At 43.8% G+C, this 27,261-nt stretch overlaps 2 protein-coding genes and 2 long non-coding RNA genes across 10 annotated transcripts in view; 1 reads left to right on the top strand and 3 right to left on the bottom strand.

The window, feature by feature from the left end:
• LOC112081139 (uncharacterized) overlaps positions 1–3,013 on the bottom strand; it is a 72,314-nt gene extending 69,301 nt beyond the window's left edge. Inside the window, exons 1-3 of the long non-coding RNA XR_002896342.2 lie at positions 2,874–3,013; positions 339–412; positions 43–246 (exon numbers count right to left, since the gene is read on the bottom strand). This is a non-coding gene — a long non-coding RNA (uncharacterized lncRNA). The remainder of the gene's footprint in view (positions 1–42; positions 247–338; positions 413–2,873) is intronic.
• The window catches only part of LOC111968759 (sushi domain-containing protein 6), an 81,639-nt gene extending 61,944 nt beyond the window's left edge, over positions 1–19,695 (top strand). Inside the window, exons 1-8 of one of the 7 annotated variants that reach the window (XM_023994617.3) lie at positions 2,939–3,026; positions 12,909–13,060; positions 13,503–13,694; positions 13,839–14,231; positions 14,348–14,542; positions 17,484–17,622; positions 17,792–18,183; positions 18,294–19,695. In XM_023994617.3, coding sequence (XP_023850385.1) covers positions 12,943–13,060; positions 13,503–13,694; positions 13,839–14,231; positions 14,348–14,542; positions 17,484–17,622; positions 17,792–18,183; positions 18,294–18,319 — 1,455 coding nt within the window. In that variant the 5' untranslated portion in view covers positions 2,939–3,026; positions 12,909–12,942 and the 3' untranslated portion in view covers positions 18,320–19,695. Of the gene's footprint in view, positions 1–2,938; positions 3,027–3,879; positions 4,170–9,652; positions 9,735–9,929; positions 10,262–10,555; positions 11,673–12,908; positions 13,061–13,502; positions 13,695–13,838; positions 14,232–14,347; positions 14,543–17,483; positions 17,623–17,791; positions 18,184–18,293 lie in introns of those variants that run through there. The other 6 variants (XM_023994613.3, XM_023994616.2, XM_023994618.3 and 3 more) reach the window with 6 other exon arrangements.
• On the bottom strand, positions 3,297–9,878 carry LOC111968761 (uncharacterized). Its single transcript, XR_002877912.2, has 5 exons — positions 9,792–9,878; positions 9,484–9,678; positions 9,114–9,372; positions 4,611–4,754; positions 3,297–3,804 (listed from the first exon to the last, which is right to left on the bottom strand). It is a non-coding gene; the product is annotated as an uncharacterized lncRNA (long non-coding RNA).
• A 164-nt stretch (positions 19,696–19,859) lies between the features above and the next one.
• On the bottom strand, positions 19,860–24,068 carry slc10a1 (solute carrier family 10 member 1). Its single transcript, XM_023994619.1, has 6 exons — positions 23,953–24,068; positions 21,815–22,254; positions 21,334–21,538; positions 20,981–21,159; positions 20,682–20,881; positions 19,860–20,533 (listed from the first exon to the last, which is right to left on the bottom strand). Exons 2-6 carry the CDS (start codon positions 22,234–22,236, stop codon positions 20,508–20,510), a joined length of 1,032 nt encoding a protein of 343 aa, XP_023850387.1. The 5' UTR covers positions 22,237–22,254; positions 23,953–24,068; the 3' UTR covers positions 19,860–20,507.
• Positions 24,069–27,261: the final 3,193 nt, after the last annotated feature.

Here is a 27,261-nt window from a genome sequence, read left to right as displayed (position 1 = left end):
AGCCGGGAAGAACTATTGGATATAAAAGCGATGTCAACTTACCAACATTACGACCAGGAATACGTCTTTCCCGAAGTGGATGGTTTGTTCAGACCTCCACCCTGGACATGCAATCTTATCCCAGAGGCCGACCCAAAACAACGCGGTCGCCACAGGAGAGGCAGACGGAGCGGCCTACTGGTCAGACTCAGAAGGCGAGCACACCATCCACCGCTTCCTAGCATATTACTCACCAATGTCCAATCTCTAGATAACAAGGTAGACGAAATTAGGGCATGAGTTGCTTTCCAGAGATACAGAGATTGTAACATTCTCTGTTTCACGGAAACATGGCTCACTTGGGATATGTTGTCAGAGTTGGTACAGCCACCCGGTTTCTTCACGCATCGGGCCGACAGAAACAAACATCTCTCTGGTAAGAAGAAGGGTGGGGCTGTATGCCTTATGATTAACGACTCATGGTATAATCACAACAACATACAGGAACTCAAGTCCTTTTGTTTACCTGACCTAGAATTCCATACAATCAAATGCCGACCACATTATCGTCCAAGAGAATTCTCTTCGATTATAGTCACAGCCGTGTATATCCGCCCCCCAAGCAGATACCTCGTCGGCCCTGAAAGAAATTCACTGGACTCTATGTAAACTGGAAACCATACATCCTGAGGCTGCATTTATTGTAGCTGGGGATTTTAACAAAGCTAACCTAAGATCAATACTCCCTAAATTCTATCAGCATATCGAATCCGCGACACGAGCTGGCAGAATTCTGGATCATTGCTACTCGAACTTCCGCGATGCATACAAAGCCCTCCCGCGCCCTGCCTTCGGCAAATCTGACCATGAATCCATTTTGTTGCTCCCAGCATTTAGACAGAACCTAAAACAGGAAACGCCCGTGCTCAGGTCAATACAATGCTGGTCTGACCAATCGGATTCCACGCTTCAAGATTGCTTCGATCACGTGGACTGGGATACGTTCCGGATAGCCTCAGACAACAACATTGATGTATACGCTGACTCCGTGAGCGAGTTTATTAGCAAGTGCATCAGAGATGTCGTACCCACTGTGACTATTAAAACCTTTCCTAACCAGAAACCGTGGATTGATGGCAGCATTCGTGCAAAACTGAAAGCGCGAACCACCTCTTTTAATCATGGCAAGGCGACTGGAAACATGACCGAATACAAACAGTGCAGCTATTCCCTCCGCAAGGCAATCAAACAAGCAAAGCGTCAGTATAGAGACAAAGTAGTCGCAATTCAACGGCTCAAACACGAGACATATGCGGCAGGGTCTACAGTCAATCAAGGATTACAAAAAGAAAACCAGCCCCGTTGCGGACATCGACGTCTTGCTCCCAGACAAATTAAACAACTTCTTTGCAGGGTCTACAGTCAATCAAGGATTACAAAAAGAAAACCAGCCCCGTTGCGGACATCGACGTCTTGCTCCCAGACAAATTAAACAACTTCTTTGCTCGCTTTGAGAACAATACAGTGCCATTGACACGGCTCGCTACCAAAGCCTGTGGGCTCTCCTTCTCCGTGGCCAACGTGAGTAAAACATTTAAACGTGCTAACCCTCGCAAGGCTGCCGGCCCAGACGCCATCCCTAGCCGCGTCCTCAGAGCATGCGCAGACCAGCTGGCTGGTGTGTTTACGGACATATTCAACCAATCCCTATCCCAGTCTGTTGTCCCCACATGCTTCAAGATGGCCACCATTGTTCCTGTTCCCAAGAAAGCTAAGGTAACAGAACTAAATGACTATCGCCCCATTGCACTCACTTCTGTCATCATGAAGTGCTTTGAGAGACTAGTCAAGGATCATATCACCTCCACCCTACCTGATACCCTAGACACACTCCAATTTGCTTACCGCCCCAATAGGTCCACTGATGATGCAATCACCATCACACTGCCCTATCCCATCTGGACAAGAGGAATACCTATGCAAGAATGCTGTTCATTGACTACAGCTCAGCATTTAACACCATAGTACCTTCCAAACTCGTCATTAAGATCGAGACCCTGGGACTCGACCCGCCCTGTGCAACTACATCCTGGACTTTGACGGGCCGCCCCCAGGTGGTGAAGGTAGGGAACAACTTCTCCACACCGCTGAGCCTCAACACAAGGGTGCGTTCTCAGCCCTCTCCTGTTCACCAATGACTGCGTGGCCATGCGCGCTTCCAACTCAATCATCAAGACTGCAGACAACACTACAGTGGTAGGCCTGATTACCAACAACGACGAGACGGCCTACAGGGAGGAGGTGAGTGCCCTCGGAGTGTGTTGTCAGGAAAATAACCTCTCACTCAACATCAACAAAACAAAGGAAATGATCATGGACTACAGGAAACAGCAGAGGGAGCACACTGTATTCTATACCATCTACTGCATCTTGCCTATGCCGCACGCCATCGCTCATCCATATATTTATATGTAGATATTCTATTCATCCCTTTACATTTGTGTGTATTTGTGTGTATAAGGTAGTTGTTGTGAATTTGTTAGATTCCTTGTTAGATATTACTGCAGTCGGAACTAGAAGCACAAGCATTTCGCTACACTCGCATTAACATCTGCTAACCATGTGTATATGACCAATAAAATTTGATTTGATTTGAGGAGGTCATCCAGGCGATCCTGCTCCTCCTGTGTCATCTGCACCGGGCCTCCTGCACCCCTCGCCAACTGTCATGTTTCACATAGTAGTGAAAACAATCCTTCATCAGATCGTAGTTATTTTCAATCAGGCCCCTATGTCTGAGTCAAATAAATATGTATTTTTCCCAGTGGGGGGGGAGAGAACACACGTAACATGAGACTGACACTGCACTTGGACCAACATGAACTTTGACATACCTCAATGTTTTTCTTCACAAAGTCTTGTTTCTTTTTGTCCCTGGGAATTGGACTGGCTGCCTTGTGACTCATCTGCCCTCTCTTCGTGACCCACTTCAGCCAAGTCTGCTGCTGTGTGGGAGTTGAGTTCATGCATTGTTTGGATTCCAGCAGGTAAGCATGGCATACAGGAGCCTAAACTCAGAGTTTAAGAACCCTTAGCGAGCTCTGTCTAGTATCATCCTGAGATGTTTAGGAGATACATTGTCAACAATCTAAGCAATAATTCAGAATTTGCATATATCAATTAAACCTGATGCATGTTTTTTTCTAGACCACTGAAATACATGCAATTTGAAAAAGAGCCCACTGGCCAGTGTTCATGACTCTCTAACTATGACTTTAAGTGACATGTCATTCCCCCGAACAGCAAATTCAAAAGTATATGGGAAAGTTGTTCATGGACAGTTTAATGGGAAACCGGTTGCCTATGTGGTGTTTTCAGAAATCAAAGAACCAAGAAAAAACGGAATACAGTGAAAGTACAAAGCAGTTACATTGTTTCCTAGGGTTATATTGCCATCTAGTGTAGAATAATACAACTGCATTGTAAGACTAACATTGTTACAGGAGTAGTTAGTGTAAATTGGCCTACATAGGAAAGGGAGATACCTAGTCAGTTGTACAACTGAATGCCTTCAACTGAAATGTGTCTTCTGCATTTAACCTAGCCCCTCTGAATCAGAGAGGTGCGGGGGCTGCCTTAATCGACATCCACGTCTTCAGCGCCCGGGGAACATGAGCAAAGGAATTATGTAAAGTGTTACCATCTATAATTGTGTTCCAGCATATTTAATCAAATTCACTTTCCTCCACTTGTGTTGTGTCTCTTTGTCAGGCTCTTGAGTCACAAACACAGAAACAAAGTCCACTTCTTCACTGGATCCATGAACTAGGGTGAATGAAAATGTATTATTAAAACATAGCCTGCATATGAATAACAAATTACCATATTTTTTAAAATACATTTTTACCCCCTTTTTTTCTCCCCAATTTCCTTGTTTCCAATTGTTAGTAGTTACTATGTCTCATCGCTACAACTCCCATATAGGCTCGGGAGAGACGAAGGTCAAAAGCCATGCGTCCTCCGAAACACAACCCAACCAGCCACACTGCTTCTTAACACAGCGCGCATCCAACCCGGAAGCCAGCCGCACCAATGTGTCAGAGGAAACACCGTGCACCTGGCGACCTTGGTTAGCGCGCACTGCGCCCGGCCCCCAACGGGAGTCGCTGGTGCACGACTACTGAATCTAAGTAAGGTTATCAATTTGCTGTGCCATATCCCATGCAAAAGAAAGCTGATGATTTATATCACCATTTTCCAAGTTCTTTAGTTTATCATGGAATTGTAATTTGGCATGTGAGTAGTATGACTAACATTGTCCTCAAAGCTCCAGTGAATGTGCATTGTAGACAGTATCCACACTGGTCAGTATTCTGAAATTATACTATTTCACTTACTACTGGAAGGAGCCAGGACCAAAAACATCCTTATATTTTCTGCTTCATCTGCACATTCTGAATATATGTTGGGTTTTAGCTGTTGCACAAAAATTGGTAGAAAATACCCTTCAGCATATACACATTCTCACATCAGAATCGCCTTCATTTGCCAAGTACATTTACACACTCTGAATTTTATGGTGATATGGTGCTGCATTAAATTCTGTGTACTCTGCGTATCCTTGTGCTTACCAATAGTTCCTTCCATAGTTGATGGAACTCCTTCCCTTTTCCATTTGAGATCCTTGAAGCCAGGATTTTGTCAAGTACTTTATATTTCTTAATGTCCTTCTGGATCTTCGTTTTCCTCATCAGATACATCTCCAATCGAGTGAACTGGAAATTCATACATAGAGATGAACAAACACAATTTCACTATTCTTTACCACTTATTCCAATTTCACAGTGATGTAGAGTGCATTCGAAAAGTATTCAGACCCCTTAACTTTTTCCACATTGTTACGTTACAGCCATATTCTAAAATTGATTAAATAGTTTTTTCCCCTCATCAATCTACACAAAATACCACATAATGACAAAGCAAAAACTGGTTTTTAAAAAACAATATTACAAAAATGTTTAAATTACAACTGAAATATCACATTTACATAGGTAATAAGACCCTTTACTCAGTACTTTGTTGACGCACCTTTGGCAGCGATTACAGCCTCGAGTCTTCTTGGGTATGACACTACAAGCTTGGCACACATGTATTTGGGGAGTTTCTCCCCTTCTCTGCAGATCCTCTCAAGATCTGTCAGGTTGGATGGGGAGCGTTGCTGCACCATACTGCCACCACCAAGCTTCACCGTAGGGATGGTGCCAGGTTTCCTCCAGACGTGATGCTTGGCAATCAGGTCAAATAGTTCAATCTTGGTTTCTCATGGTCTGAGAGTCCTTTAGGTGCCTTTTGGCAAACTCCAAGCGGACTGTCATGTGCATTTATTTGAGGAGTGGCTTCCGTCTGGCCACCCTATCATAAAGGCCTGATTGGTGGAGTTCTGCAGAGATGGTTGTCCTTCTGGAAGGTTTTCCAATCTCCACAAAGGAACTCTGGAGCTCTGTCAGAGTGACCGTCGGGTTCTTGGTCACCTCCCTGACCAAGACCCTTCTCCCCAAATTGCTCAGTTTGGCTGTGCGACCATTTCTAGGAAGAGCCTTGGTAGTTCCAAACTTTTTCCATTTAAGAATGAGGTAGGCCACTTTGTTCTCGGGGACCTTCAATGCTGTAGAAGTGTTTTGGTACCCTTCCCCAGATCTGTGCCTCGACACAATCCTGTCTCAGAGGTCTACGGACAGTTCCTTCCACCTCATGGCTTGGTTTTTGACAGGTGTGTGCCTTTCCAAATCATGTTCAATCAATTGAATTTACCACAAGTTGTAGAAACATATCAAGGATGATCAATAGAAACGGGATGCACCTGAGCTCAATTTTGAGTCTCATAGCAAAGGGTCTAAATACTTATGTAAATAAGGTATCTGTTTTTTATTTTTAGTACATTTGCAAAAATGTTTAAAAAACGATTTTTTCGCTTTGTCATTATGGGGTATCGGGTGAAGATTGATGAGGAAAAATATTTTATCCATTTTAGAATAAGGCTGTAATGTATCAAAATGTGGAAAAAGTCAAGGGGTCTGAATACCTTATAAAATGCACTGCACACATTAACACACAGAAACAGTACAGCCTCCATATAATTCCTATCATAGGCCTAATAGTACTGTAGAGCTCTTTTTACTTGCACACAATATAGATGGGTCACCCCGTCCTGTCCCTAGGGGTCTATGGCCCTGCAGCGACCCAACCCAGTACACCCCACTCAGCTGTAGCATCTTAGTGAAACATTCATTATTGGTTTCGGGCCAACGCCAGAGTGCCAATCAAAAATACGGCAGACCCCCAGGGCCAGGACTGAGAAGCCCAGCAGCTAGGGATTGCCTAAATAGGCATCTCCCCTGACATGGGCATGTTTTCAATACAGACGCCTTTTGTTGTACTGTATTCCATATAAGGCATCCAGCCAGACCTTATGAAAGTTGCACAGTATGCACTTAATCTTGTAACAAATCAAATCTAGTGATGCATAAATTGTGGGAGGATAACCAACCTTCCAATTAATTTCTTAACCGCTATAAATGCGAAGTTACACAGTTTCTTCTTATAAGTCTCCAGTATCAACATTTCCAATAGGGATGCACCGATATCACATTTTTGGCCGATACCGATATCCAATATTTTCCTTGACAAAAAAACAGTACAAATAAGCAATATTTTAAATTTTAGAGGCCTTTAAAGCATTCTAGTACAGTTAAATAGTTAACGCACACACGGTACCGTGCATCCCTAAGGCACTGCATCTCAGTGCAAGAGGCGTCACTATAGTCCCTGGTTTGAATCCAGGCTGTATCACATTCGGCCGTGATTGGGAGTCCTAAAGGGCGGCGCACAATTGGCCCAGCGTCGTCTGGGTTTGGCCGTCATTGTAAATAAGAATTTGTTCTTAAAACTGACTTACCTAGTTAAATAAAGGTTACACACACACACAGACCAAAAAGTAATTTTGATGGCATTTACATATGTCCCCATTACAAGTAAAACATAATCAAAACCCATTTCTTTCCCTTACTTGCTGTGCTGTTGCGTTGTTCATTTGTTCAGTCCTTTCATTCTCAACCAGGATTTCATCATACAGGTCAAGCAGTGAAGTTTCAACTCTGTCTGTCCGTGTCCTCTCTTCCTCGGTGCGCACTGTCACTGTGTCCATGTCCATCTTGTCCAGCTGTGTCTAACATTTCACGTAAACCCTATTTCTTGTCTGCATCGAAGTAGCGGTACTTGTACCTAGCATCCAGCATGGTGGCGACACAGTAAAGAGGCTCAGAGAGAGTGCCACCGAATCGTTTGTTCACAGCCTCTAGTAGAGTACTTTTGCAAGTTTTAACCCCACGGTCTGTCGGCAGTTTTGTTGAGCAGGCCTTTCAATGCCATGACAGAGGGTATCACATCTGCTGCAGACACAGTTGATGAGCTTATTTCTTGAGTCAGTTGTTCGAAAGGCGCTAGGAGTGTGTTCATGTTTCCAAGTTTCAAACATGTTCTCAAATGCCATTGACATGGCAGCAGCGGTATGAGAACCAGCACATTCTTGAGCATGCAATACGGCTTTCCTCAGAACTAAATCCTCGTCGACCCACTGTGCTGTCAGACTCAGCATGCTCATGGGGCTGACATCGCTGGTCCAAATGTCAATCGTGAAGCTAATAGCAGTGACGTCCATAGCAAGTAGCTCATGGATGTGTTTCAACAATACTGTGTAACTCCGGTAGGGAAACATCTGGACAAAAATAGCGCCTACTTGGTAGTGTGTACTGGTGCTCGAACCAGTTGACGAAAGCCAACATCATTCACGACAGAGAACGGTTGATTGTCAAGGGCAATGAATTCCATTATCTTGGCGTTAATGGATTTCGCCTTTGAGTTGTCTCGCTGAAATGTTCTTACTCTTTCAAATGAGTGCTCGACTTGAACTTGTTTAATTGTTGAAGGTGTGCTCTTAGTATTTTTCGGCTTTTGTTCAGTGTAACTCTGTATTTTTTGTGGCATCATTATGTCATATAGGTATGCACGTCAGCTTTGACATCGGTTTTGGACATCGGCATTGAACTAGACATCGGGCCGATGCCGACATCACTCTCTTGACATCAGTGTTAAACTAGACATCGGGCCGATGTTGGCGCATCTCTCACTCTCTCTCTGATTGATTGATTGATAAAGCTAGCTAGCACTGCAGTGCATAAAATGTGGTGAGTAGTTGACTCAAAGACAAAGAGGGAGAAAGACAATAGTTGAACAGTTGTACACTGTAACGTTACTGCATGATTGTAACAGGTTTACTAACGCGTTAGTTCTATTAGCTATGTTGACTATGACGTTACTTTAGCTAATATGGTGACAACAATTTGGTTTGGCTTGATAAGTTTTTTTCCGCCAGGGTCACATACAGCTGACATGTTGTTCATTGAAGTCCACATTCGAAGGGAAAAGGTGATAGAAAGAGAGCGCGAGAAGGAATACAACGTTACTGCTATGAAAGTGAACTTTGTTTACAAGTGATCAGGGATGTATTCATTCTGCCGATTCTGTTGGAAAAAAAATCTTAAAAACGGAAGCAAAGGGAACAAAACATACCTGAATTTGTCCAATAGAAACTCTCATTTGCAACTGTTGGACTAATAATTACACCCTATATCAGCTAGCTGCAGGTAAGTGTGCAAGGCAGTATTCAATGTGTCACTGTCTGTCAGCTCGTATTTTTCTCACGACCTGTGTGCACCTATGTTGTAAATGTTCATTCATAGGCTAGGTTGTAGCAACCTCATGATGGGTATAGGGAATGTATCATGTAATAGCCTAAACCTGTAGTCCCTGTTACATTGACCTGGATGAATGGAATATTAATGGCAGTCATCCAATATGCTGTAATAGAAATAAGGCCATGCTCATTAAAAATCATCCTCCCTTATCTTAAACGGCACTGACCGCCACTGGTAGCTAGAGGCTATCTAGAGTTGAACTGGCTATGGTAGCTAGTAGTTCATTCATCAGTCGAGAAGAGATGAGACATTGGCTAACGTAACATGTCAGTTACACTACTAACTCAACACTGAAAAAAAATTATGTCAAGCAGCACTTACCTTGCCATCTAGACCAGTCAACTAAAGAGTAGTCCGTTTCTGCTCTGCTTGTTTTTACAACTCGAAGAAAAAGCGCAACACAGACAGCAGCAGCTGCCTCTGTTCATCTCTCCCGTGCTGGTACTATACGCCAGACTTTCAGAAGCTTTGCCTTCACAAAGCCTGTCTGCACCCCTCTGTGGTGTCAGTGCGGTCCTAAATCCAGCTGGCTGAAACTGGAAAACAGCCTACCCACCTGCTCTGAGGCGTCCGCATGGTCCTAAAGCATAACGGTGCCGCGTTACGTATCACAATGCAATTATACAACTGGGGGGAATAAACATGCAATATTCTCCACCGTGCAACTTGTGCATGTAGATACGATAGCTACCTGCTTATTGTTGGGGACATCATCGCTCAGGACCACCAGGGACGTTGGGCTGGGGTGACAAACTCTCCCGACTTCAGGCAGTGACACAGCTGACACATGGCTACCGCCAGGCCGAGAACTCTCGCTGGATGCCGGGCGGGAGATTTAATCTAAACTGCCTCTCATAATATCCATCGATGCCTTGCCCTTGACGCTCTGGTAACGTAACCCAAGATTAGAACACCGTCAGACAATTTTGCAAGACATTTGAGGTAAATAAATAACATTTCCTATTGTATTGTACATTAAATTATACATATTAAGTCTACCTGATAGCAGCTGATGAGGCAGGCGTGGTACTGTTTTTTATTTTATTTTGGACTGGTATCTAAGGACGCAAAAGACCCGGATGTGGTAACTATACAAAAGTTGTATCTTTATTGGTTAATTTTCTTTTCACAATAACAGACTTCGATGGAAGAGACTAAATCGAGGCAGCTCAGCAGATACAATTAATTCATTATTTATATGGCTCAGCCTAGCAGCAAAGCAGTTGCGAAGCTAGTCTAGCGGGGGGGCGATTTGCAGTCTCCCCTGACCGTGCATAGTTGATGCTTTTAGTGAGGGACAGTTGCCGTTTTACAGAAACTGATTAGGCAAATGTATCGACCACAGTGAGCGAGTACAGTAGAATAGGGTGGAGGAGGACCTGACTGTCCGTGTTGTTGTGTGGGTAAACGAAGAGATTAGCTGGCTAGGTACGGCTAGGTATAGCTGACGTTGCTAACTACAAGCAAAGGTAACGATAATGGTTTATTGTTGTTAACATAGCTATTGTAGCTAGCGTTACATGATTCACAGTTCGCTAGCGTTGTTATGCTGACGACGTCTAGTGTGAGAAAGAACGTTAACTACAGTAGCAATCTAATGTTAACCAGCTGGTGTTCTCTACGTAACATTCATCTGCCGCTGCTAGCCAGATATTGTGGTGTGTAGGTAGTAGGTAACGTCTATGTTCTCTCTCTCTCTCATATATATATATATATATATATATATATATATAATATATACACACACAAAAGTATGTGGACAACCATCAAATTAGTGGATTCGGTTATTTCATTTTATACACTCGTTGCTGACAGGTGTATAAAATCGAGCACACAGCAATGCAATTTCCACAGACTAATATTGGCAGTAGAAGGGCCTTACTGAAGAACTCAGTGACTTTCAACGTGGCACCATCATAGTATGCTACTTTTCCAACAAGTCAGTTCATAAAATTTCTGCCCTGCTCGAGCTGCCCGTTCAACTGTAAGTGCTGTTATTGTGAAGTGGAAACGTCTAGGAGCAACAACGGCCCAGCCGTGAAGTGGTAGGCCACTCAAGCTCACAGAACGGGACCAACGATTGCTGAAGCGCATAGCGCGTAAAAATCGTATGCCCTTGGTTGCAACACTTTCTACCGAGTTCCAAACAGCCTCTGGAAGCAAAGTCAGTCAGCACAAGAACTGTCTGGAGCTTCATGAAATGGATTTCCATTGCCAAGCAGCCGCACAATAGCCTAAAATCACAATGCCAAGCGTCGGCTGGAGTGGTGTAAAGCTCGCCGCCATTGGACTCTGTGGAAACGTGTTCTCTGGTGTGATGATTCACGCTTCACCATCTGGCAGTCCAACGGAGGAATCTGGGTTTGGCAGATGCCAAAATAACGCTACCTGCCTGAATGCATAGTGCCAACTGAAAAGTTTGGTGGAGGAGGAATAATGGTCTGGGGTTGTTTTTCATGGTTCGGGCTAGGCCCCTTAGTTCCAGTGACTGGAAATCTCTTAAACAATGACATTCTAGACAATTCTGTGCTTCCAACTTTGTGGCAACAGTTTGAGGAAGGCCCTTTCCTGTTTCAGCATGACTGCCCAGTGCACAAAGTGAGTTCCATACCGAAATTGTTGTCAAGATCGTGTGGAAGAACTTAACTGGCCTGCACAGAGCCCTGAACTCAACTCCATCTAACGCCTTTGGGATTAATTGGAACGCCAACTGCGAGCCAGGCCTAATCGCCAAACCTTAATAATGCTCTGGCGGCTGAATGGAAGCCTGTACCCGCAGCAAATTTACAACATCTAGTGGAAAGCCTTTCCAGAAGAGTGGAGGCTGTTATAACAGCAAATGGGGGACCAACTCCACATACTTGTGGCCACATACTTTTGGTAATGTAGCTAATAGTTTTCCTCTCTGCTATCTGGCTAGTATAAAGGTGCAATAAGCAGAAATCGCATGAATTCTAATAGTTCGCCTAAATGTGACAAAACAAACCACTGAGCGTAGAGAATAATTGTACCGTCTTTTCAATAACCAAAAAGATTGTATTTTCAGCTGTTTGAAGCAGATGTACATAACTGAAAGTAAAATATGAAAAAATTAAACATAAGAAAGGGGAAGCATAGAAATGTGCTCCCGAGTGGCTCAGCGGTGTAAGGCACTGCATTTCAGTCACTATAGACACCCTGGTTCGATTCCAGGCTGTATCACAACTGGCCTTGATTGGGAGTCCCATAGGGCGGGGCACAATTGGCGTCATCTGGGTTTGGCCGGTGTAGGCCGTCATTGTAAATAAGAATTTGTTCTTAACTTACTTGCTAGTTAAATAAGGGTAAAACAAATATTTAAAAAATTGCCACATAGAGCAGATCTACTGCTTCTTAGACTTGTTTCGATGAGTATGACAGATCTATAACTCAGATTTCTATGAATTTGGTCAGTTTGCCCAAAAAAGTTACTTGGTTTTGGAGGACCTACCCAGACTGTAGTTACATTAACTAGTTAATTAGCTAGCTAGGTAGTTATCAAATAGGATGCTAGTATGAGTGTCTTTGGCTGTAACTTAACTACAGTCAGATCTTTTTTTGTTTAGCCTTTATTTAACTAGGTAAGTCAGTTAAGAACAAATTATTATTTGGCCTACCCCGTCCAAACCCTCCCCTAACCTGAACGATGCTGGGCCAATTGTGCGCCGCCCTATGGGACCCCCGGTTGTGCCGGTTGTGATACAGCCAAGGATCGAACCAGGGTCTGTTGTGATGCCTCTAGCACTGAGATGCAGTGCCTTAGACCACTGCGCCACTTAGTTCTCATTGGACCCAAATAAAGGGTCAGTGCTATCCGGGATACTTGGAAAATCCCTTCCCTAAACTACAACCTTAACCTTTTAAATGTCAACTTCAATGGGGATAGGGACCTCCCAAGGGTCTGTGATTGCATGGTCCCCAAACAAAGCATCTGCTCTTTCTTGATTGATCTTGAGATATATGCATTAGACTCAGTCAAATGTGACTTTGCAGTTGCTAGTAAATAATAATTAGAACTTGGACAGGGTTGATTATTTGGGGGGTGGGGGACAACTCCATTCAGTTTTCACTCAATTAATTCTGGTCTTCTATCCCTAGGTTAAGCTGAATCCCTCTGCAGTGGAAGTAAAAGATGTGCAATGGAATGTTAGAGTCAATGTCAAAAGCCCTTGAGCTGCTCACCTCAGCTGACAAGTGGTCACTTTCACTGTTGCTCTTTCTGACTGTGCTATCCACGGGACAAGGGTCAGGTAAGAGATCTCTCATAAGCAAAAGCCCTCCCACACATCTCCGTTCCATACATTACTGTTATGCTGCTACATTTCCGCTTCTCTCTTTCAGTCTAATAATGCAGGATGTATATTGCCCTATGTGGTAAATTATAACATCGGAATTGGGTTTATTTGAGCAAACAGCTGGCCAACACATGAGCTACACTCAATATTAACGTGTCAAGTCCCCACATCCTCTCCCTCTCATAGTTGATGAGTAAAAGATGCTGGATGGCGTGCGTGAAGCTGTTGCTAGAAGTCCCACTCACCTCCCACTGCCTTTGTAACTCATTGATATTATATAAACCTCATAAAACCCACTCATAGAAAGGCCCTTAACAACAGTGTTTTAAAACCAAAATATAGCAGGGAAAAAAACATCAGAATGCGCTAGCATCAATCATGACCTTTTGTCCCTCAGGATGTGTGAGGCCATTCATGGTGCAGAACAGCTGGGTCAACCTGACAGAGACCAACAGGGGTTTCTTTCCTGTGGGCACGGTGCTCCAGTACAGCTGTGACCCAGGCTACCTGGCTGATGGGCCCAGCATCATCACATGCAACCCCCTGGGCCTCTGGACCTCAGACCCACCCCGCTGCAAACGGAGTGACGGTGAGTGGCTCTCTACAATGTGGCCACCAGTATGACTCATTGTGAACAGGATTATTTCTCTCCAGTTGAACAACATAGTTGATACCAAAATGTGGATAATGTAGGATTATAACTTTACAACATTATTGTGTTGTTTCTGACCAGCAGTGTGCCGGCCTCCGTTTGAGCCTGAGAATGGAGGGTACACCTGCCACCCGTCTCCCTGCCATTGGCTAGGCCAGGGCACTGTGATAGAGTACTTCTGTGATGAAGGCTACATCCTGAAGGGAGACTACAAGTACAAATATCTTACCTGTCAGGATGGGGAGTGGGACGGCCCCATGCAGATTAGCTGTGTCAACCAAGGATGTGCAAGGCCGTTCATTGTCCAACATGGGTCAGCCAACCTGACAGAGACCAACGGGGGTTCCTTTCCTGTCGGCACGGTGCTCCAGTACAGCTGTGACCCAGGCTTCCTGGAGGATGGGCCCAACATCCTCACCTGCACCCCCCTGGGCCTCTGGTCCTCAGACCCACCCCGCTGCATACACAGTGATGGTACTAATGGCTTTACTCTATACTCTGAATTCATTCCACACACACTAACATATTTGGAAGTCTAAAATGAGTTTTGTGAGCTCACTGATGATGGTTCTCTTGTTTCTTGTCAACAGTGTGTCTGCCTCCATTTGAGCCAGAGAATGGGGGCTACACCTGCCACCCGTCCCCCTGCCATAGACTGAACCATCGCACTGTGATCGAGTACTTCTGTGATGAAGGCTACATCCTGAAGGGAGACTACAAATACCTGACCTGTCAGGATGGGGAGTGGGACGGTCCCATGCAGATTAGCTGTCTCCTGGACCAAGGTTGGTCTTACTCTTCAGAGTTCAGTGTTAGGTAGCTTGAACTATTTGTTTTTTGTTGTATCAACCTGCAAGATGAAATTTCACTAACATTATTACTTTTTTCATGCCTCAAGCGCGACTGCCAACCTGCACACATTTTGCGTACCATGCACGCAATTTGAGGTCAAAGTATGATGGTACGATAAACTATCTTAAAATAGGCACGTTGCGGTAGTAGGCATTGACGAGCAAGGAAACGAATGTTGCGGTAGTTCAGTGTGTGTCGCTGCTTGGATGGAAACAGACATGGCAGAGAGATATTCTGCTAATGTCCTTCACAAAAAGTTATGTTAGACTGTTAAACATTAGTAGGCCTATGATAATTAATCACTTCTTGATCTGTCCTCTTGATATAGTTGTATGTCAACAGTAGGCTGCAAATGATGTGATAAGTCTGTTCACCAATGACAAGGCATGTTGAATGAATGGTAGCCTAGTAGTCAAACTTGATGGATTAGGTCAGGGATGGAAATCTGATGGGGGGGGGGGACAAGCTCATTTTTTATTATTTTTTGTATATACACTGCTCAAAAAAATAAAGGGAACACTAAAATAACACATCCTAGATCTGAATGAATGAAATATTCTTATTAAATACTTTTTTCTTTACATAGTTGAATGTGCTGACAACAATCACACAAAAATTATCAATGGAAATCAAATTTATCAACCCATGGAGGTCTGGATTTGGAGTCACACTCAAAATTAAAGTGGAAAACCACACTACAGGCTGATCCAACTTTGATGTAATGTCCTTAAAACAAGTCAAAATGAGGCTCAGTCGTGTGTGTGGCCTCCACGTGCCTGTATGACCTCCCTACAACGCCTGGGCATGCTCCTGATGAGGTGGCGGATGGTCTCCTGAGGGATCTCCTCTCAGACCTGGACTAAAGCATCCGCCAACTCCTGGATAGTCTGTGGTGCAACGTGGCGTTGGTGGATGGAGCGAGACATGATGTCCCAGATGTGCTCAATTGGATTCATGTTCTGCGGGAACAGGCGCTCCAGTCCATAGCATCAATGCCTTCCTCTTACAGGAACTGCTGACACACCAGCACATGAGGTCTAGCATTGTCTTGCATTAGGAGGAACCCAGGGCCAACCGCACCAGCATATGGTCTCACAAGGGGTCTGAGGATCTCATCTCGGTACTAATGGCAGTCAGGCTACCTCTTGCGAGCCCATGGATTGCTGTGCGCCCCCAAAGAAATGCCACCCCACACCATGACTGACCCACCGCCAAACCGGTCATGCTGGAGGATGTTGCAGGCAGCAGAACGTTCTCCACGGCGTCTCCAGACTGTCACGTCTGTCACATGTGCTCAGTGTGAACCTGCTTTCATCTGTGAAGAGCACAGGCGCCAGTGGCGAATTTTCCAATCTCTGGCAAATGCCAAACGTCCTGCACGGTGTTGGGCTGTAAGCACAACCCCCACCTGTGGACGTCGGGCCCTCATACCACCCTCATGGAGTCTGTTTCTGACCGTTTTGAGCAGACACATGCACATTTGTGGCCTGCTGGAGGTCATTTTGCAGGGCTCTGGCAGTGTCCTCCTTGCACAAAGGCGGCGGTAGCGGTCCTGCTGCTGGGTTGTTGCCCTCCTACGGCCTCCTCCACGTCTCCTGATGTACTGGCCTGCTCCTGTACCTGGTAGCGCCTCCATGCTCTGGACACTACGCTGACAGACACAGCAAACCTTCTTGCACCAGCTCGCATTGATTGTGCCATCCTGGATGAGCCTGCACTACCTGAGCCACTTGTGTGGGTTGTAGACTCCGTCTCATGCTACCACTAGAGTGAAAGCACCGCCAGCATTCAAAAGTGACCAAAACATCAGCAGGAAGCATAGGAACTGAGAAGTGGTCTGTGGTCACCACCTGCAGAACCACTCCTTTATTGGGGGTGTCTTGCTAATTGCCTATAATTTCCACCTGTTGTCTATTCCATTTGCACAACAGCATGTGAAATTTATTGTCAATCAGTGTTGCTTCCTAAGTGGACAGTTTGATTTCACAGAAGTGTGATTGACTTGGAGTTACATTGTGTTGTTTAAGTGTTCCCTTTATTTTTTTGAACAGTATTTTTTTTACTCATTGAAACAAGTCTAAGAAGTGGTAGATCTGCTCTATGTAGGCAATCTTTTATTTATTTTGTACCTTTTATTTAACTAGGCAAGTCGGTTAACAACAAATGATTTACAATGACAACCTACACCGGCCAAACCCCGACGCCGCTGGGCCAATTGTGTGCCGTCCTATGGGACTCCCAATCACGGCCGGATGTGATACAGCCTGGATTTGAACCAGGGTGTCTGTAGCGACGCCTCTAGAACTGAGATGCAGTGCCTTAGACTGCTTCACCGCTCTGGAGGACTAGTTCAGTTGTTTCATATTCCAAATAACCTACAGTAAACTAGACTACTGCATTGCATCCAGTAGTTGGAATTGTTCAGATTTTTCTCCCCTCCAAAAATTGAGTCAGTTTACATTTTCAATAAAATGTAACCTAGAAACATTTCATTGAGACATCAATTTAATTTAGGATCAAACACAAGACTTCTGTGTTGGCTATGTTGTTTGATATAAAATCTTAGGGAGAGCCCTGATGTATACATTTAAGCATATCTCTTCTAGTTAGCTATCGAAGAGCAGCCAATTAACAAGTACCATACCAATCTAAAGCCTCACATTCCTACTTAGGCAGTCTTCTGTCAACATCATTATTAGGCAAAAAACAAGTGCATTGCTTATGATTTGAGCAGTGTGGGTGTCGCATGTGCGCTGTCGTGGGGGCCGGGGGTGGCACCACCGTGCTGAATTGGTACTCCTAAATATTCTTCAAGGTTGGCAGGTCTGGGACACTGTTTGCACTTGGGCTGATTGCCTGATTCCCCTCTTCCAGACAGAGACCCTGCCCTGCCATTGGGCATACCCACCCTGTCCATCGTGGCCTCCACTGCCAGCTCTGTAGCCCTCATCCTGCTGCTGGTGGTCCTGTTTGTCCTGCTGCAGCCAAAACTCAAGTCCTTCAACCACAGCCGGTGAGTGGCCTGAAACTACAGACATGCTTATTCGGCATCAGCTATGGTAGACTTATCCTAGCTATTTGTGTACTCCAGGGGTGTGCATGTCTCATAAAACTAGCTCATAAGTCTCTAAAGTAATGAGTTTCTAACACACTGTTTCACTCCTCTCTGGTTCCCCTCACAGCCGTGAGCAGGGGGTGTCAGGCCAGCCTGTGTCCATCATGGTGGAGGGGGTGCAGGTGGCCCTGCCCTCTTATGAGGAGGCGGTGTGTGGCGGAGGGGGTCTGAGTCTCAGCTCTGAGTCCCGGGTCCAAATAGTGCTGTCAGAGGGCCAGCAGGCTGCAGGGACAACCGAGCCGCTCATTGCCCAGGCCGGGCCCTCCACCCTCTCCCAGCGCTCAGAGATGGCATTGGTTCACCCAGTACCACCATCCTTCACTTCTTCCCCTTCATCCTCCTGCTGGGGCCCGGAGCAGGCTGCTGCTGCAGCGCCTTCACCTTCACAGCGGAGGGACTCCACAGGCAGCGAGCAGCACAGCCTGCCCCTCCTCGACTCTGAGATGGACTACTCTGACGGTAGACCCCCTATCAACATGTCTCTCCAAACAGGCCTCTTCACACATGTATTGGTTGATAATGCCCATATTTGCATACGGCATATTGATGATGTCTCTTTGTTCCTGCAGATATGCCTTTGTTAAAGGAGGCCTGACTCATGCTGTAGCCACTTGGGCGTACATTAGAGACCTCCAGGATTGCTGTTGATCGGCTGTGTTGAGTCGGAAGCCTGTATGAAGCTCCCCACTGCAGCAGCTGCCAACACAACAGACTACCCACCCACCTCCTCCAGGGGCACTAAGTGAGGCCGTGTCATGCTCAGCAGAATGTTACTTCTCCCCCATCCAGAGGAGGGCTCAGAGGGGTTTCACACGTACATAATGCTTAGCCATTTTCTAAGTGTCTGACACTTGTTCTTTTAACCATTGGCTTAGCGCAGGGACGTAACTGTAAAATAATGAGCACCCTGTATGTTGGAAGGCCTTTTGGAAAGCTCAATATGACATTTGAAAATTCTCTTTACAGCATTACATATGTTTTTTTCAGTGGTTAAACACATTTTATGAGCTAATCATTGCACCCATCACCAATTTGTACCATGTCGACCTGTTTTTACATGATCACTGCAGAACATGCACAGCAGCATGTTAGGAATGATGCATGAAGACCACTGCAACTTAGAGATTGAACCGGTCATTCTCACACATACACAGATTTGACCATTTATGCGCTATAAGGTAAGTAAGAGTAACTTGTGATAATATTCTGGATGGGGTTCTTAATGTATCCATTCTGATCATCGTTTTGAGCGCAATGTTTTTTTTTCATGCACTTAAAAGATGATTTTGCTGAAGGCCAGTGTTCCCTAGGTTGAGGCACACCTCTCAGCTTATTGACATTGGGCTTAGCGTTCATATCCTCTTATTCATGTCAGTATACCTTTTCCCAGATGGCCTTAGAGCTCCACTTCTATGCACAAAAAGCATTTGTATTGAGTTTCCTTCCTAAAAAAGGATTAAAAAATGAATGTCAATTTTCGCTCTTCACAGCTCAGTGACGTAACAAATTGGAGAAATAGTTGGTGTTTCTTGGAGACCTGACAATGTTATACTTTATATTTATTTGTGGGTTGTTTAAAATGATTCGTTAAGATGGGTAAACTAAATTGAGTATTTAGTATATTCATGTCCAGAATGCTGTTGATCAGCCATGGTTGCTTGGATGCTTCCACAATTCTTGAAAAAGCATATTAAGACGTGTCTTTTAACATTGCCACCTTGGTGGACTCATAAGGACATAATATGTGGAAGACTGAAGTTAATTGGGTTAACCATAAATAGTTCAAAAGAGGTCATTATTGTTATGTACAGAAGCTTAGTGTCATGTCTTTTCAAATGGTTTCATTTGCTTTGGGACTACACAATGCAATTGGTGTAAAGATAGTATTTTAATATTTGAAAAAAGGTTTGTTAATTTTACTCTGTAAATACCCTGTTATAATTTTGAATAAATGTTATTTGAGCTGTGCAAGGTTTTGTCCTTGTCAACCAATTCCATTCTTAAACAGTTCAACCTCTTTCACTGAACTGTTTGATATCTATGTTTTGTGGACGTTCTTTCAAGAATTAGGTGGCATTGTAATGCACTTTATTTATACTCTTGTCTTCTAGAACCCACTTCTTGAAAAAAAACAATCTGACATTTTAGAGGCTTGTTTGATATTAAACATCACAATTTTTGTTTTCATAAAACTGCAACAAAGATGGAGACCCTACAGCTGTATGCTGCTTTTATGTCCTCTACAGAAATGACCCCATTGTGTATTTGGTTAAAACCTTAATCTACATTATACATTTTTTATATTTACACACTAAGTATAAAATACCTGGGCATAATCTATTGTCAAAATTCTAAACATTGGCAGTAGATCAACTATTTAAATTCATATCTTCTCTAGAAATAAAAGCTTGTCAATATAAATACAGTTACTCTTTCTTTCCTCCAGGTTAGTATCTAGTGGCTTAGACACTGCATTCCAACTACAGTATACAGTTGCATTGGTAAAATTGTGCTGCACATCACCAGCCAGTTATGTTGCCCTAAAAAGCCATACATTTGATGTCACTGAAGTGACTAAGCGATGACCATATTAGACTACCATCTTCTGTTCTCAACACAGCCTGATTGTCTGATGTGTCCCTCTCCCTTCTGTTGCCTTTCCAATGCTGTGGTCTTGGCTCCTGTCCTGGGCCTGTTCAGTTTGGTCCTCTGTCCTCCTGTGACCGCTCCATTTCTATGGGCCTCTCCCATATGGGACCTATAGAACCTTTACTTCCTCTATTTTACCGGCCACTGTCATGTATACAGGCTATGGGAGAGAAAAATAGATTTCTTTAGAAGAAAGATTGCCTATATTTTCTCAAACAGTCTGGCACACTGTAACAGCAGAGGTAAGGGGACAGTACATTCTCTGAGCCACGCTACCCTAGTGTTACCCAGACAGCTGTGACACTTACCCTCAGCTGGTGGCTTGAAGCTTTGGTAACATCTGAAGAGGATGATGAAAAGCAGCGCCTCGCCTCCCTGGAATATGATGTAGATCAGCGGGAACAGATACAGGGGGCCAATAACCTCTGGGGGAAAGGCCACTTTCAAGATGGTGGAACACAGCTGGATGTTCTGACAGCCTGTCTCCATAGAAATAGTCCTCCTGCATCTGAGAAAATATTTGTTACATGGTTTGCTCAACTGTATATTATTATTGATAGCTTGGCCCAGTCTATCCTTGAACTGATGAATACAGCAGTGCACTTACTGATGATTGACTTTGAAGATGGTGGACATGATGTATCCCAGCAGGTAGCCTGTCAGGGGCATCAGTGCAGCCGCTGCCATGAGTTGGGGTGAGAGAACCACCCACACTGTTCCCCCAATGGAGATGCCTGACATGACACCAATGGCCACGGAGGCAATTAGTAAGATGCTTAGACCAACCTGTGGAGTAAAAGCTCTGTCAAATCAAACGTGCTTTTACAGAGGATGTTTATTAATGTCCTTTAGTAAATAGAAAATGCTATATGAATGAACTAGGATTAGAAACACAATTTTATATACCTTAAGATGTGTCACTTTGTTGACCAAAAATACAAGATCTGGAGTCAACCTCACCTTGATGATGATCTGAGAGTACTGTGGTACCCGGTGGTTGATGGCTATGCCAATGGCACAGGGCACTAGGGTCATGATGAGAGCTATGGTGATGCCAGTGTAAGGCACAGCGTTTTCCAAATTATTGAAGCCATGGCAATATAGGAAGAGCAGCAGAGGCATCATACCCAGGGCCAAAACAGTAGAACATGTGGTCATTACAATGCTGTAGGATATAAAGAGAAGGTGAGATTGAAACTTTTATAATTTCCATTCAATTTTCTGAGTTTTTGTGATATCCTTGCCAAATCTTAACAATAGAACATGTGTTATCTTTAGTTTAGCATTCATGCCATGTGCAAAATTATTCAAACCTTTGCATTTTTCTGTATTGTGAAACAATTGTATAAATGTTTTTGTCCAACATTTTTGTCCAACATGTCCTGCCTAATCATTTTTCTAAATAAAACAAAACGTCAGATCAAAATGTCAATGAGTTCACCTTAGGTTCATGTCACCCTTCAGGGCCAGGGCGAAGATGTTGGAGAGGTTTCCCCCCGGACAGCAGCCACAGATCAGCACGGTCACAGCCTCGATGGCGCCCAGCTGGAAGATTTTGGCCAGGCTGAAGGCAGTGAGAGGCATGATACCAAACTGGGCCACCACTGCGATGGCCACCCCTTTGGGCTTCAGGATATGGGCCTTGATCTTGGAAATCTCCATGGTGCAGCCCAGGGACACCATGGTTATGAAGAGGATGATGATGGTGATGCCATTGATGGCCATGTCCATAACCGGGGAGAAGGGGGACTGGAAGCCAGTGGTGACATTATGAGGTGTGATGTTGTAGGTGTTGCCGCCATTCCAAGCTGTCTCATAGCCATCTCTGTACTGTCCCTCTGTCTGGTTCATGGTACCATTCATCCCAAAGCTGTTCGTTTACTTTATATTTATTGAGACACCGAACATAAAAAAAATGAAGAAACATATCTATGTCAATGGAGAGCAAATGTTTCTGTGTTGTCTCTTGGACTTGACCAACGGGAGAGTTACAACTCCTCCTGTCCACTCTATTACACTTCAGCCTTGTGATCTAAACTTTGAATGGTATCTACTCTAGACTTCCATGATGAGTATTACTATTTTTACAATAAGAAAGTTTGGTACTAGCTACGTTACTCAATGACACCACACAATTAATATATTTGATGAGACTTGAACAATGCAATCTATGAATGTATTTTGCTACCAGGCAACATTTCACCTCAGAAGATGATTCAAATCTATCCTGCAGTGTTGATTGACTCCGTAGCTATGCTGATGATGACACACCAGTCCAGAGAGTTAATACACTACTCTATAAATGTATACCATCGTCACTCAGTTCTGACCGTACAGTGGTTAGTAAATACTTTCTTAATGCTATTTTTCTTAAAACTGCATTGTTGGCTAAGGGCTTGTAAGTAAACATTTTACTGTAAGGTCTACACCTGTTGTATTTGGTGCATGTGACAAGTAAAATGTGATTTGATTTGAGTATTAGCCTTTGGTGTTGCTCAGAGAGCTCTAAGATATTCTCCTTGTGACTTTCAGCTGCTAGAGAAGCTGAACGGATGAGGAACAAATGATTGTTCAAAGAATATCTCCCTTTTCTAGAATATGTGACTAAAGAGCAAACATATACATTTTATCACAATTAATTGGATAAGTACGATTTGTTTTTCTACATGGTTTGCTATCCTAATGCGGTTCCCTAGGCACCCACTGAAGGGCTATTCATCAACCCGTGCTATTCAGACCGCAACAAACAGGCACAGTGCCTCAAAGAATAGAGTGCAGTGGGGTGCCCAATCCTACACGGATTCAAAGAGGCCTTCAGTAGGGCGAATATAGGCATGTCTTAGAAGTGTCTCAGAACACGTCTCTAATGAAAATATCAGGACCCGAAAGGATATTCTTACAAAACAGAGTGCAGAAATACACTAAGTATACCAAACATTAGAAACACCTTCCTAATATTGAGTTGCACCCCCCCCCTTTTTGCCCTCAGAACAGCCTCAATTCGTCGTGGCATGGACTCTACAAGGTTCAAAAGCGTTCCACATGGATACTGGGCCATGTTGTCTACAATGCTTCCCACAGTTGTGTCAAGTTGGCTGAATATCCTTTGGGTGGTGGACCGTTCTTGATACACATGGGAAACTGTTGAGCGTAAAAAACCCAGCAGTGTTGCAGTTCTTGACATAAACCGGCACTTAAATCTGTTGTCTTGCCCATTAACCCTCTGAATGGCACACATGCATAATCCATGTCTCAATTGTCTCAAGGCTTAATTAGGTTTTATTATCTGTCTTTTTTTCTTGCCCTTACTCATTAGTATTTATTTGCATTTAATGAGATAAACTAAATCTAGATCTGCTTTATGTGTAAATTAGATTACTTTCATGCAGGTCATGTCTGTGTTTTAAACGTATGAGTCCTGAAGTGGCACTGTAGTTCAACTAGTTATTACATTGTTATTAAAGTCCAATTGATAAAAAGATAAATAAAGTAGATAACAATCCCAGATTATAATGCAAGTAGTAATGAATTTTCATGACACCTCAAGGCACTGTGATTATTTAAAAAGTATTTTCTTACCTTCATTGTGTGCAGTCTTGTGATGTTCAAGTCTCTGGTCCGCTGAGTGCTTTCTCTCTCTTCTCTCTCTCTCTTACGCCCCCTCTCTCACCCCTCTCTAGCACACACACTTTACCCATCCCTCCTCACATTCTTCTATCTAACACCATAGCTCTCTATCTAGAACCCCCTGTCACATGGCATTATGGTCACATGTTAGGGGGGCTAACTCCTGCGCAACAGGCTACATCTTCAAATTCATAACAATCATCACATTTCTGGCATTCTGGCCCTCTTACATCCTGGACATATCCACCTGAATATGTTTGTATATGACAGGGGATGTAAATGAGACAAAGGAATGCATGTATCTCTTCCCAATTCAACTTTCTTAGCAGAATTGACGTTAATTGGTTATTACCCAATCATCACCTAAAAACAGCTTGTTAGATATCCATGGTTAATGATGATGTCAACACTCTTATGTTTCAGGGCTCTAGAGCTAACATTCAGTACAGCTGAAGATAAGCTGATCACAATACTGTACCAAGAAGTTCCAGTAAATGCTCATCCACACCTGCTAATATGAGATGCCAGCCCTGTCCCTTGTTTGGCTGTATTTCTATTAGACTTGAGTACCGTGGGAAAGCCCTGTTTAGCATCAATGGGTCAGATTGTGTGGACAGAGTGTAATTGTTGCCAAAGCACTTTAGGAGGATTTTTTCTACTTGGCATTCATGCACATGTAGCAAGTAACAATTAATATTACACAACCAGGCTGAAAGTTCAATGCCTTTGCCTGCCAAAGGTGCCAGTCCTTTCAGGGGAGCCCCTCCTCACTTTATGCCATCCTTGGCAACTTGGGACCTTCCAGACACTACTCACACAACTGGGCCAGAGATGTCAAATAAAGCTGAGTTGTTGATTTTGTAAACAGTGTGTTACGGATTAGTTCAAAGAAATGTACTCAGAGCATGTACTGACCAGCTTGCAAGTGTCTTCACTGACATTGTCAACCTCTCCCAGGGGCTATGGTGGTCTGCTTAGTTCCCTCCTGTACTCCCTGTTCACACACGACTGCATGACCGCCACGACTCCAACACCATCACTAATTTGCAGAAGATACAACGGTGGTAGGCCTGACCACAGACGACAATGAGACAGCCTATAAGGGGGAGGTCAGAGACCTGGCAGTCTGGTGCCAGGACAACAACCTCTCCCTCAATGTCAACAAGACAAAAGAGCTGATCGAGGACTACAGGAAACAGAGGGTCGAGCACGCCCCCATTCACATCGACGCCTATAGTGGAGCAGCACGAGAGCTTCAAGTTGCTCTGTTTCCACATCACTAAGGGTCTATCATTGTTCAAACACACCAACACAATAGTGAAGAGGGCACAACAACGCCTCTTCCCCCTCAGGTGGCTGAAAAGATTTGGCATGGCATGATCCTCAAATAGTTCTACAGCTGCAGCATTGAACGCATCTTGACTGGCTGCATCACCGCTTGGTATGGCAGCTGCTTAGCATCCGACCGCAAGGCGCTACAGAGGGTAGAGCGAATGGCCCAATACATCCCTGGGGCCGAGCTCCCTGCCATCCAGGACCTCTATACCAGGCGGTGTCAGAGGAAGGCCCTAAAAATGCTCAAAGACTCAAGCCACCAAAGTCATAGACTGTTTTCTCTGCTACCGCACAGAAAGCAGTACCGTTGCACCATGTCTGGAACCAACAGGACCCTGAACAGCTTCTACCCCCGAGCCATAAGACTGCTAAATAGTTAGTTATCCAAAGAGCTACCTGGACTATCTGCATTGACCCTTTTTGCACTTACGTTTTTGACTCATCACACAGGGTGCAGCTACTGTTTACCATCTGTCACTTTATTCCTAGTTATATGTATATATCTACCTTAATTACCTCGTACCCTTGCACAACGACTCGGTATTGGAACCTCTTGTATATAACCAAGTTATCGTTCCTCATTGTGTATCTATTATTACGTGTTTTACTTTTCTATTATTTCTCTATTTGCTTTCTCTCTGCATTGTTGGGAAGTAAGCATTTCACTGTTAGTCCACACCTGTTGTGTGTTACAAATACCACATATGCATTCTGATTAAACATTTCACTGGAAACATTTATTTATGTGATACTATGCTTTGCACGCCATGAAAGAGCTTGAAGAAGAAAAAAAACGTATTTTCAAACCGAACCTGTGCTTTTCTTACTTGCTCACATTCCAGTGTTACAAAAATGTCCAGTGATCCCTTTCGCTGTAGTGGTTGTGGAGCTTAGGCTCACTGGGTGCACACAGCACCTCAGGAAACCGGCATTTACTGAAGTAGGCAGGCAGTTCATGAGACCTGTGTCCACAGGCAGTCCCCTAATATGTACACTGTTGGATAGTGTTTTACCACATCAAGTGAGCTATGTGTGGGTAAACTTATGCTTTGCAGTTCTTTGGAAAGTTGTAGCTATTTGAGAAATAAATTACTTTGACATTTACTCTTTATATGTGTAGTGGGTAATATTTAACATATTTATTATATATGCTGTATTATATATACCTCACATGCGACTCGTAATAAGACTAAGCAATTAGCCTATTCAAATGTTTATCTTTATCTGACTCTGTTTAACATTATACAAGGCATAAGCTTAAGTTGCAAAGCATTAACAAGCATTACAAGGCATTATTAAAAGCATGGTCAGAGAGAAAAAGAGAGACAAAGAAACCATGTTTGTGCCATGGCCCATAGCTCATGGGCGAGGGAGAGAGAAAGAAAGAGTGTAGGTAATGTATTTCACCAGCGCAACATAAGAGAAAGAGACAAAGAATCTAAGACCATTAATAACATCTGAGTTGTTTGGATTCATAATCTGAGTTGTTGACCAATAGTATTACTGTAAAGTTAACCTCTAATCAGATATCAAACCTACAGACCTGTAAAGACAACAGAACCTTTGCTTCTCAGATCTGTGACAATGGGGGTTGGAGATCAAGACAGAGAATGCTGAATTCTTAAGACAACACAGAGGAAATTGTTGCATACAGTTGATAAGAAGAGTCACTTCGGGGGCTGCCCTACATATATACAGTATCTTGATCAAGAAATATCTGAAGATTCTTTGGAGGAGAGGGGGAAATATGCCAATGGTTGTATGTTGGCCATTGTGTCATGGAAACGGCCGTGAGGGTTGAGGGTAGCATATGGTGTGGCTGGTGATGAATATGACATTAGAAGGAGCTGCAGAAGTACAGAAAGTGAAAGTGCTGGTTGTTTTATGGACACTAATTAAGTCAACAGGATGCAAGTTGCCTAGTTG

Source organism: Salvelinus sp. IW2-2015, linkage group LG9 (genome assembly GCF_002910315.2).
Source record: "Salvelinus sp. IW2-2015 linkage group LG9, ASM291031v2, whole genome shotgun sequence".
Classification (NCBI taxonomy): Eukaryota; Metazoa; Chordata; class Actinopteri; order Salmoniformes; family Salmonidae; genus Salvelinus; species Salvelinus sp. IW2-2015.
Note: the sequence above shows the minus strand (reverse complement) of the source record. Positions and strands in the feature narration are given on the sequence as shown.

Excerpts from the sequence above, each read along its gene's own strand:
- slc10a1 (XM_023994619.1), bottom strand. The coding sequence starts at position 22,236 with ATGAATGGTACCATGAACCAGACAGAGGGACAGTACAGAGATGGCTAT. Across the intron at positions 21,160-21,333 it reads ACTCTCAGATCATCATCAAG|GTTGGTCTAAGCATCTTACT; the intron begins GTGAGGTTGACT and ends TTTACTCCACAG. Across the intron at positions 20,882-20,980 it reads ATCTTCAAAGTCAATCATCA|ATGCAGGAGGACTATTTCTA; the intron begins GTAAGTGCACTG and ends ATATTTTCTCAG.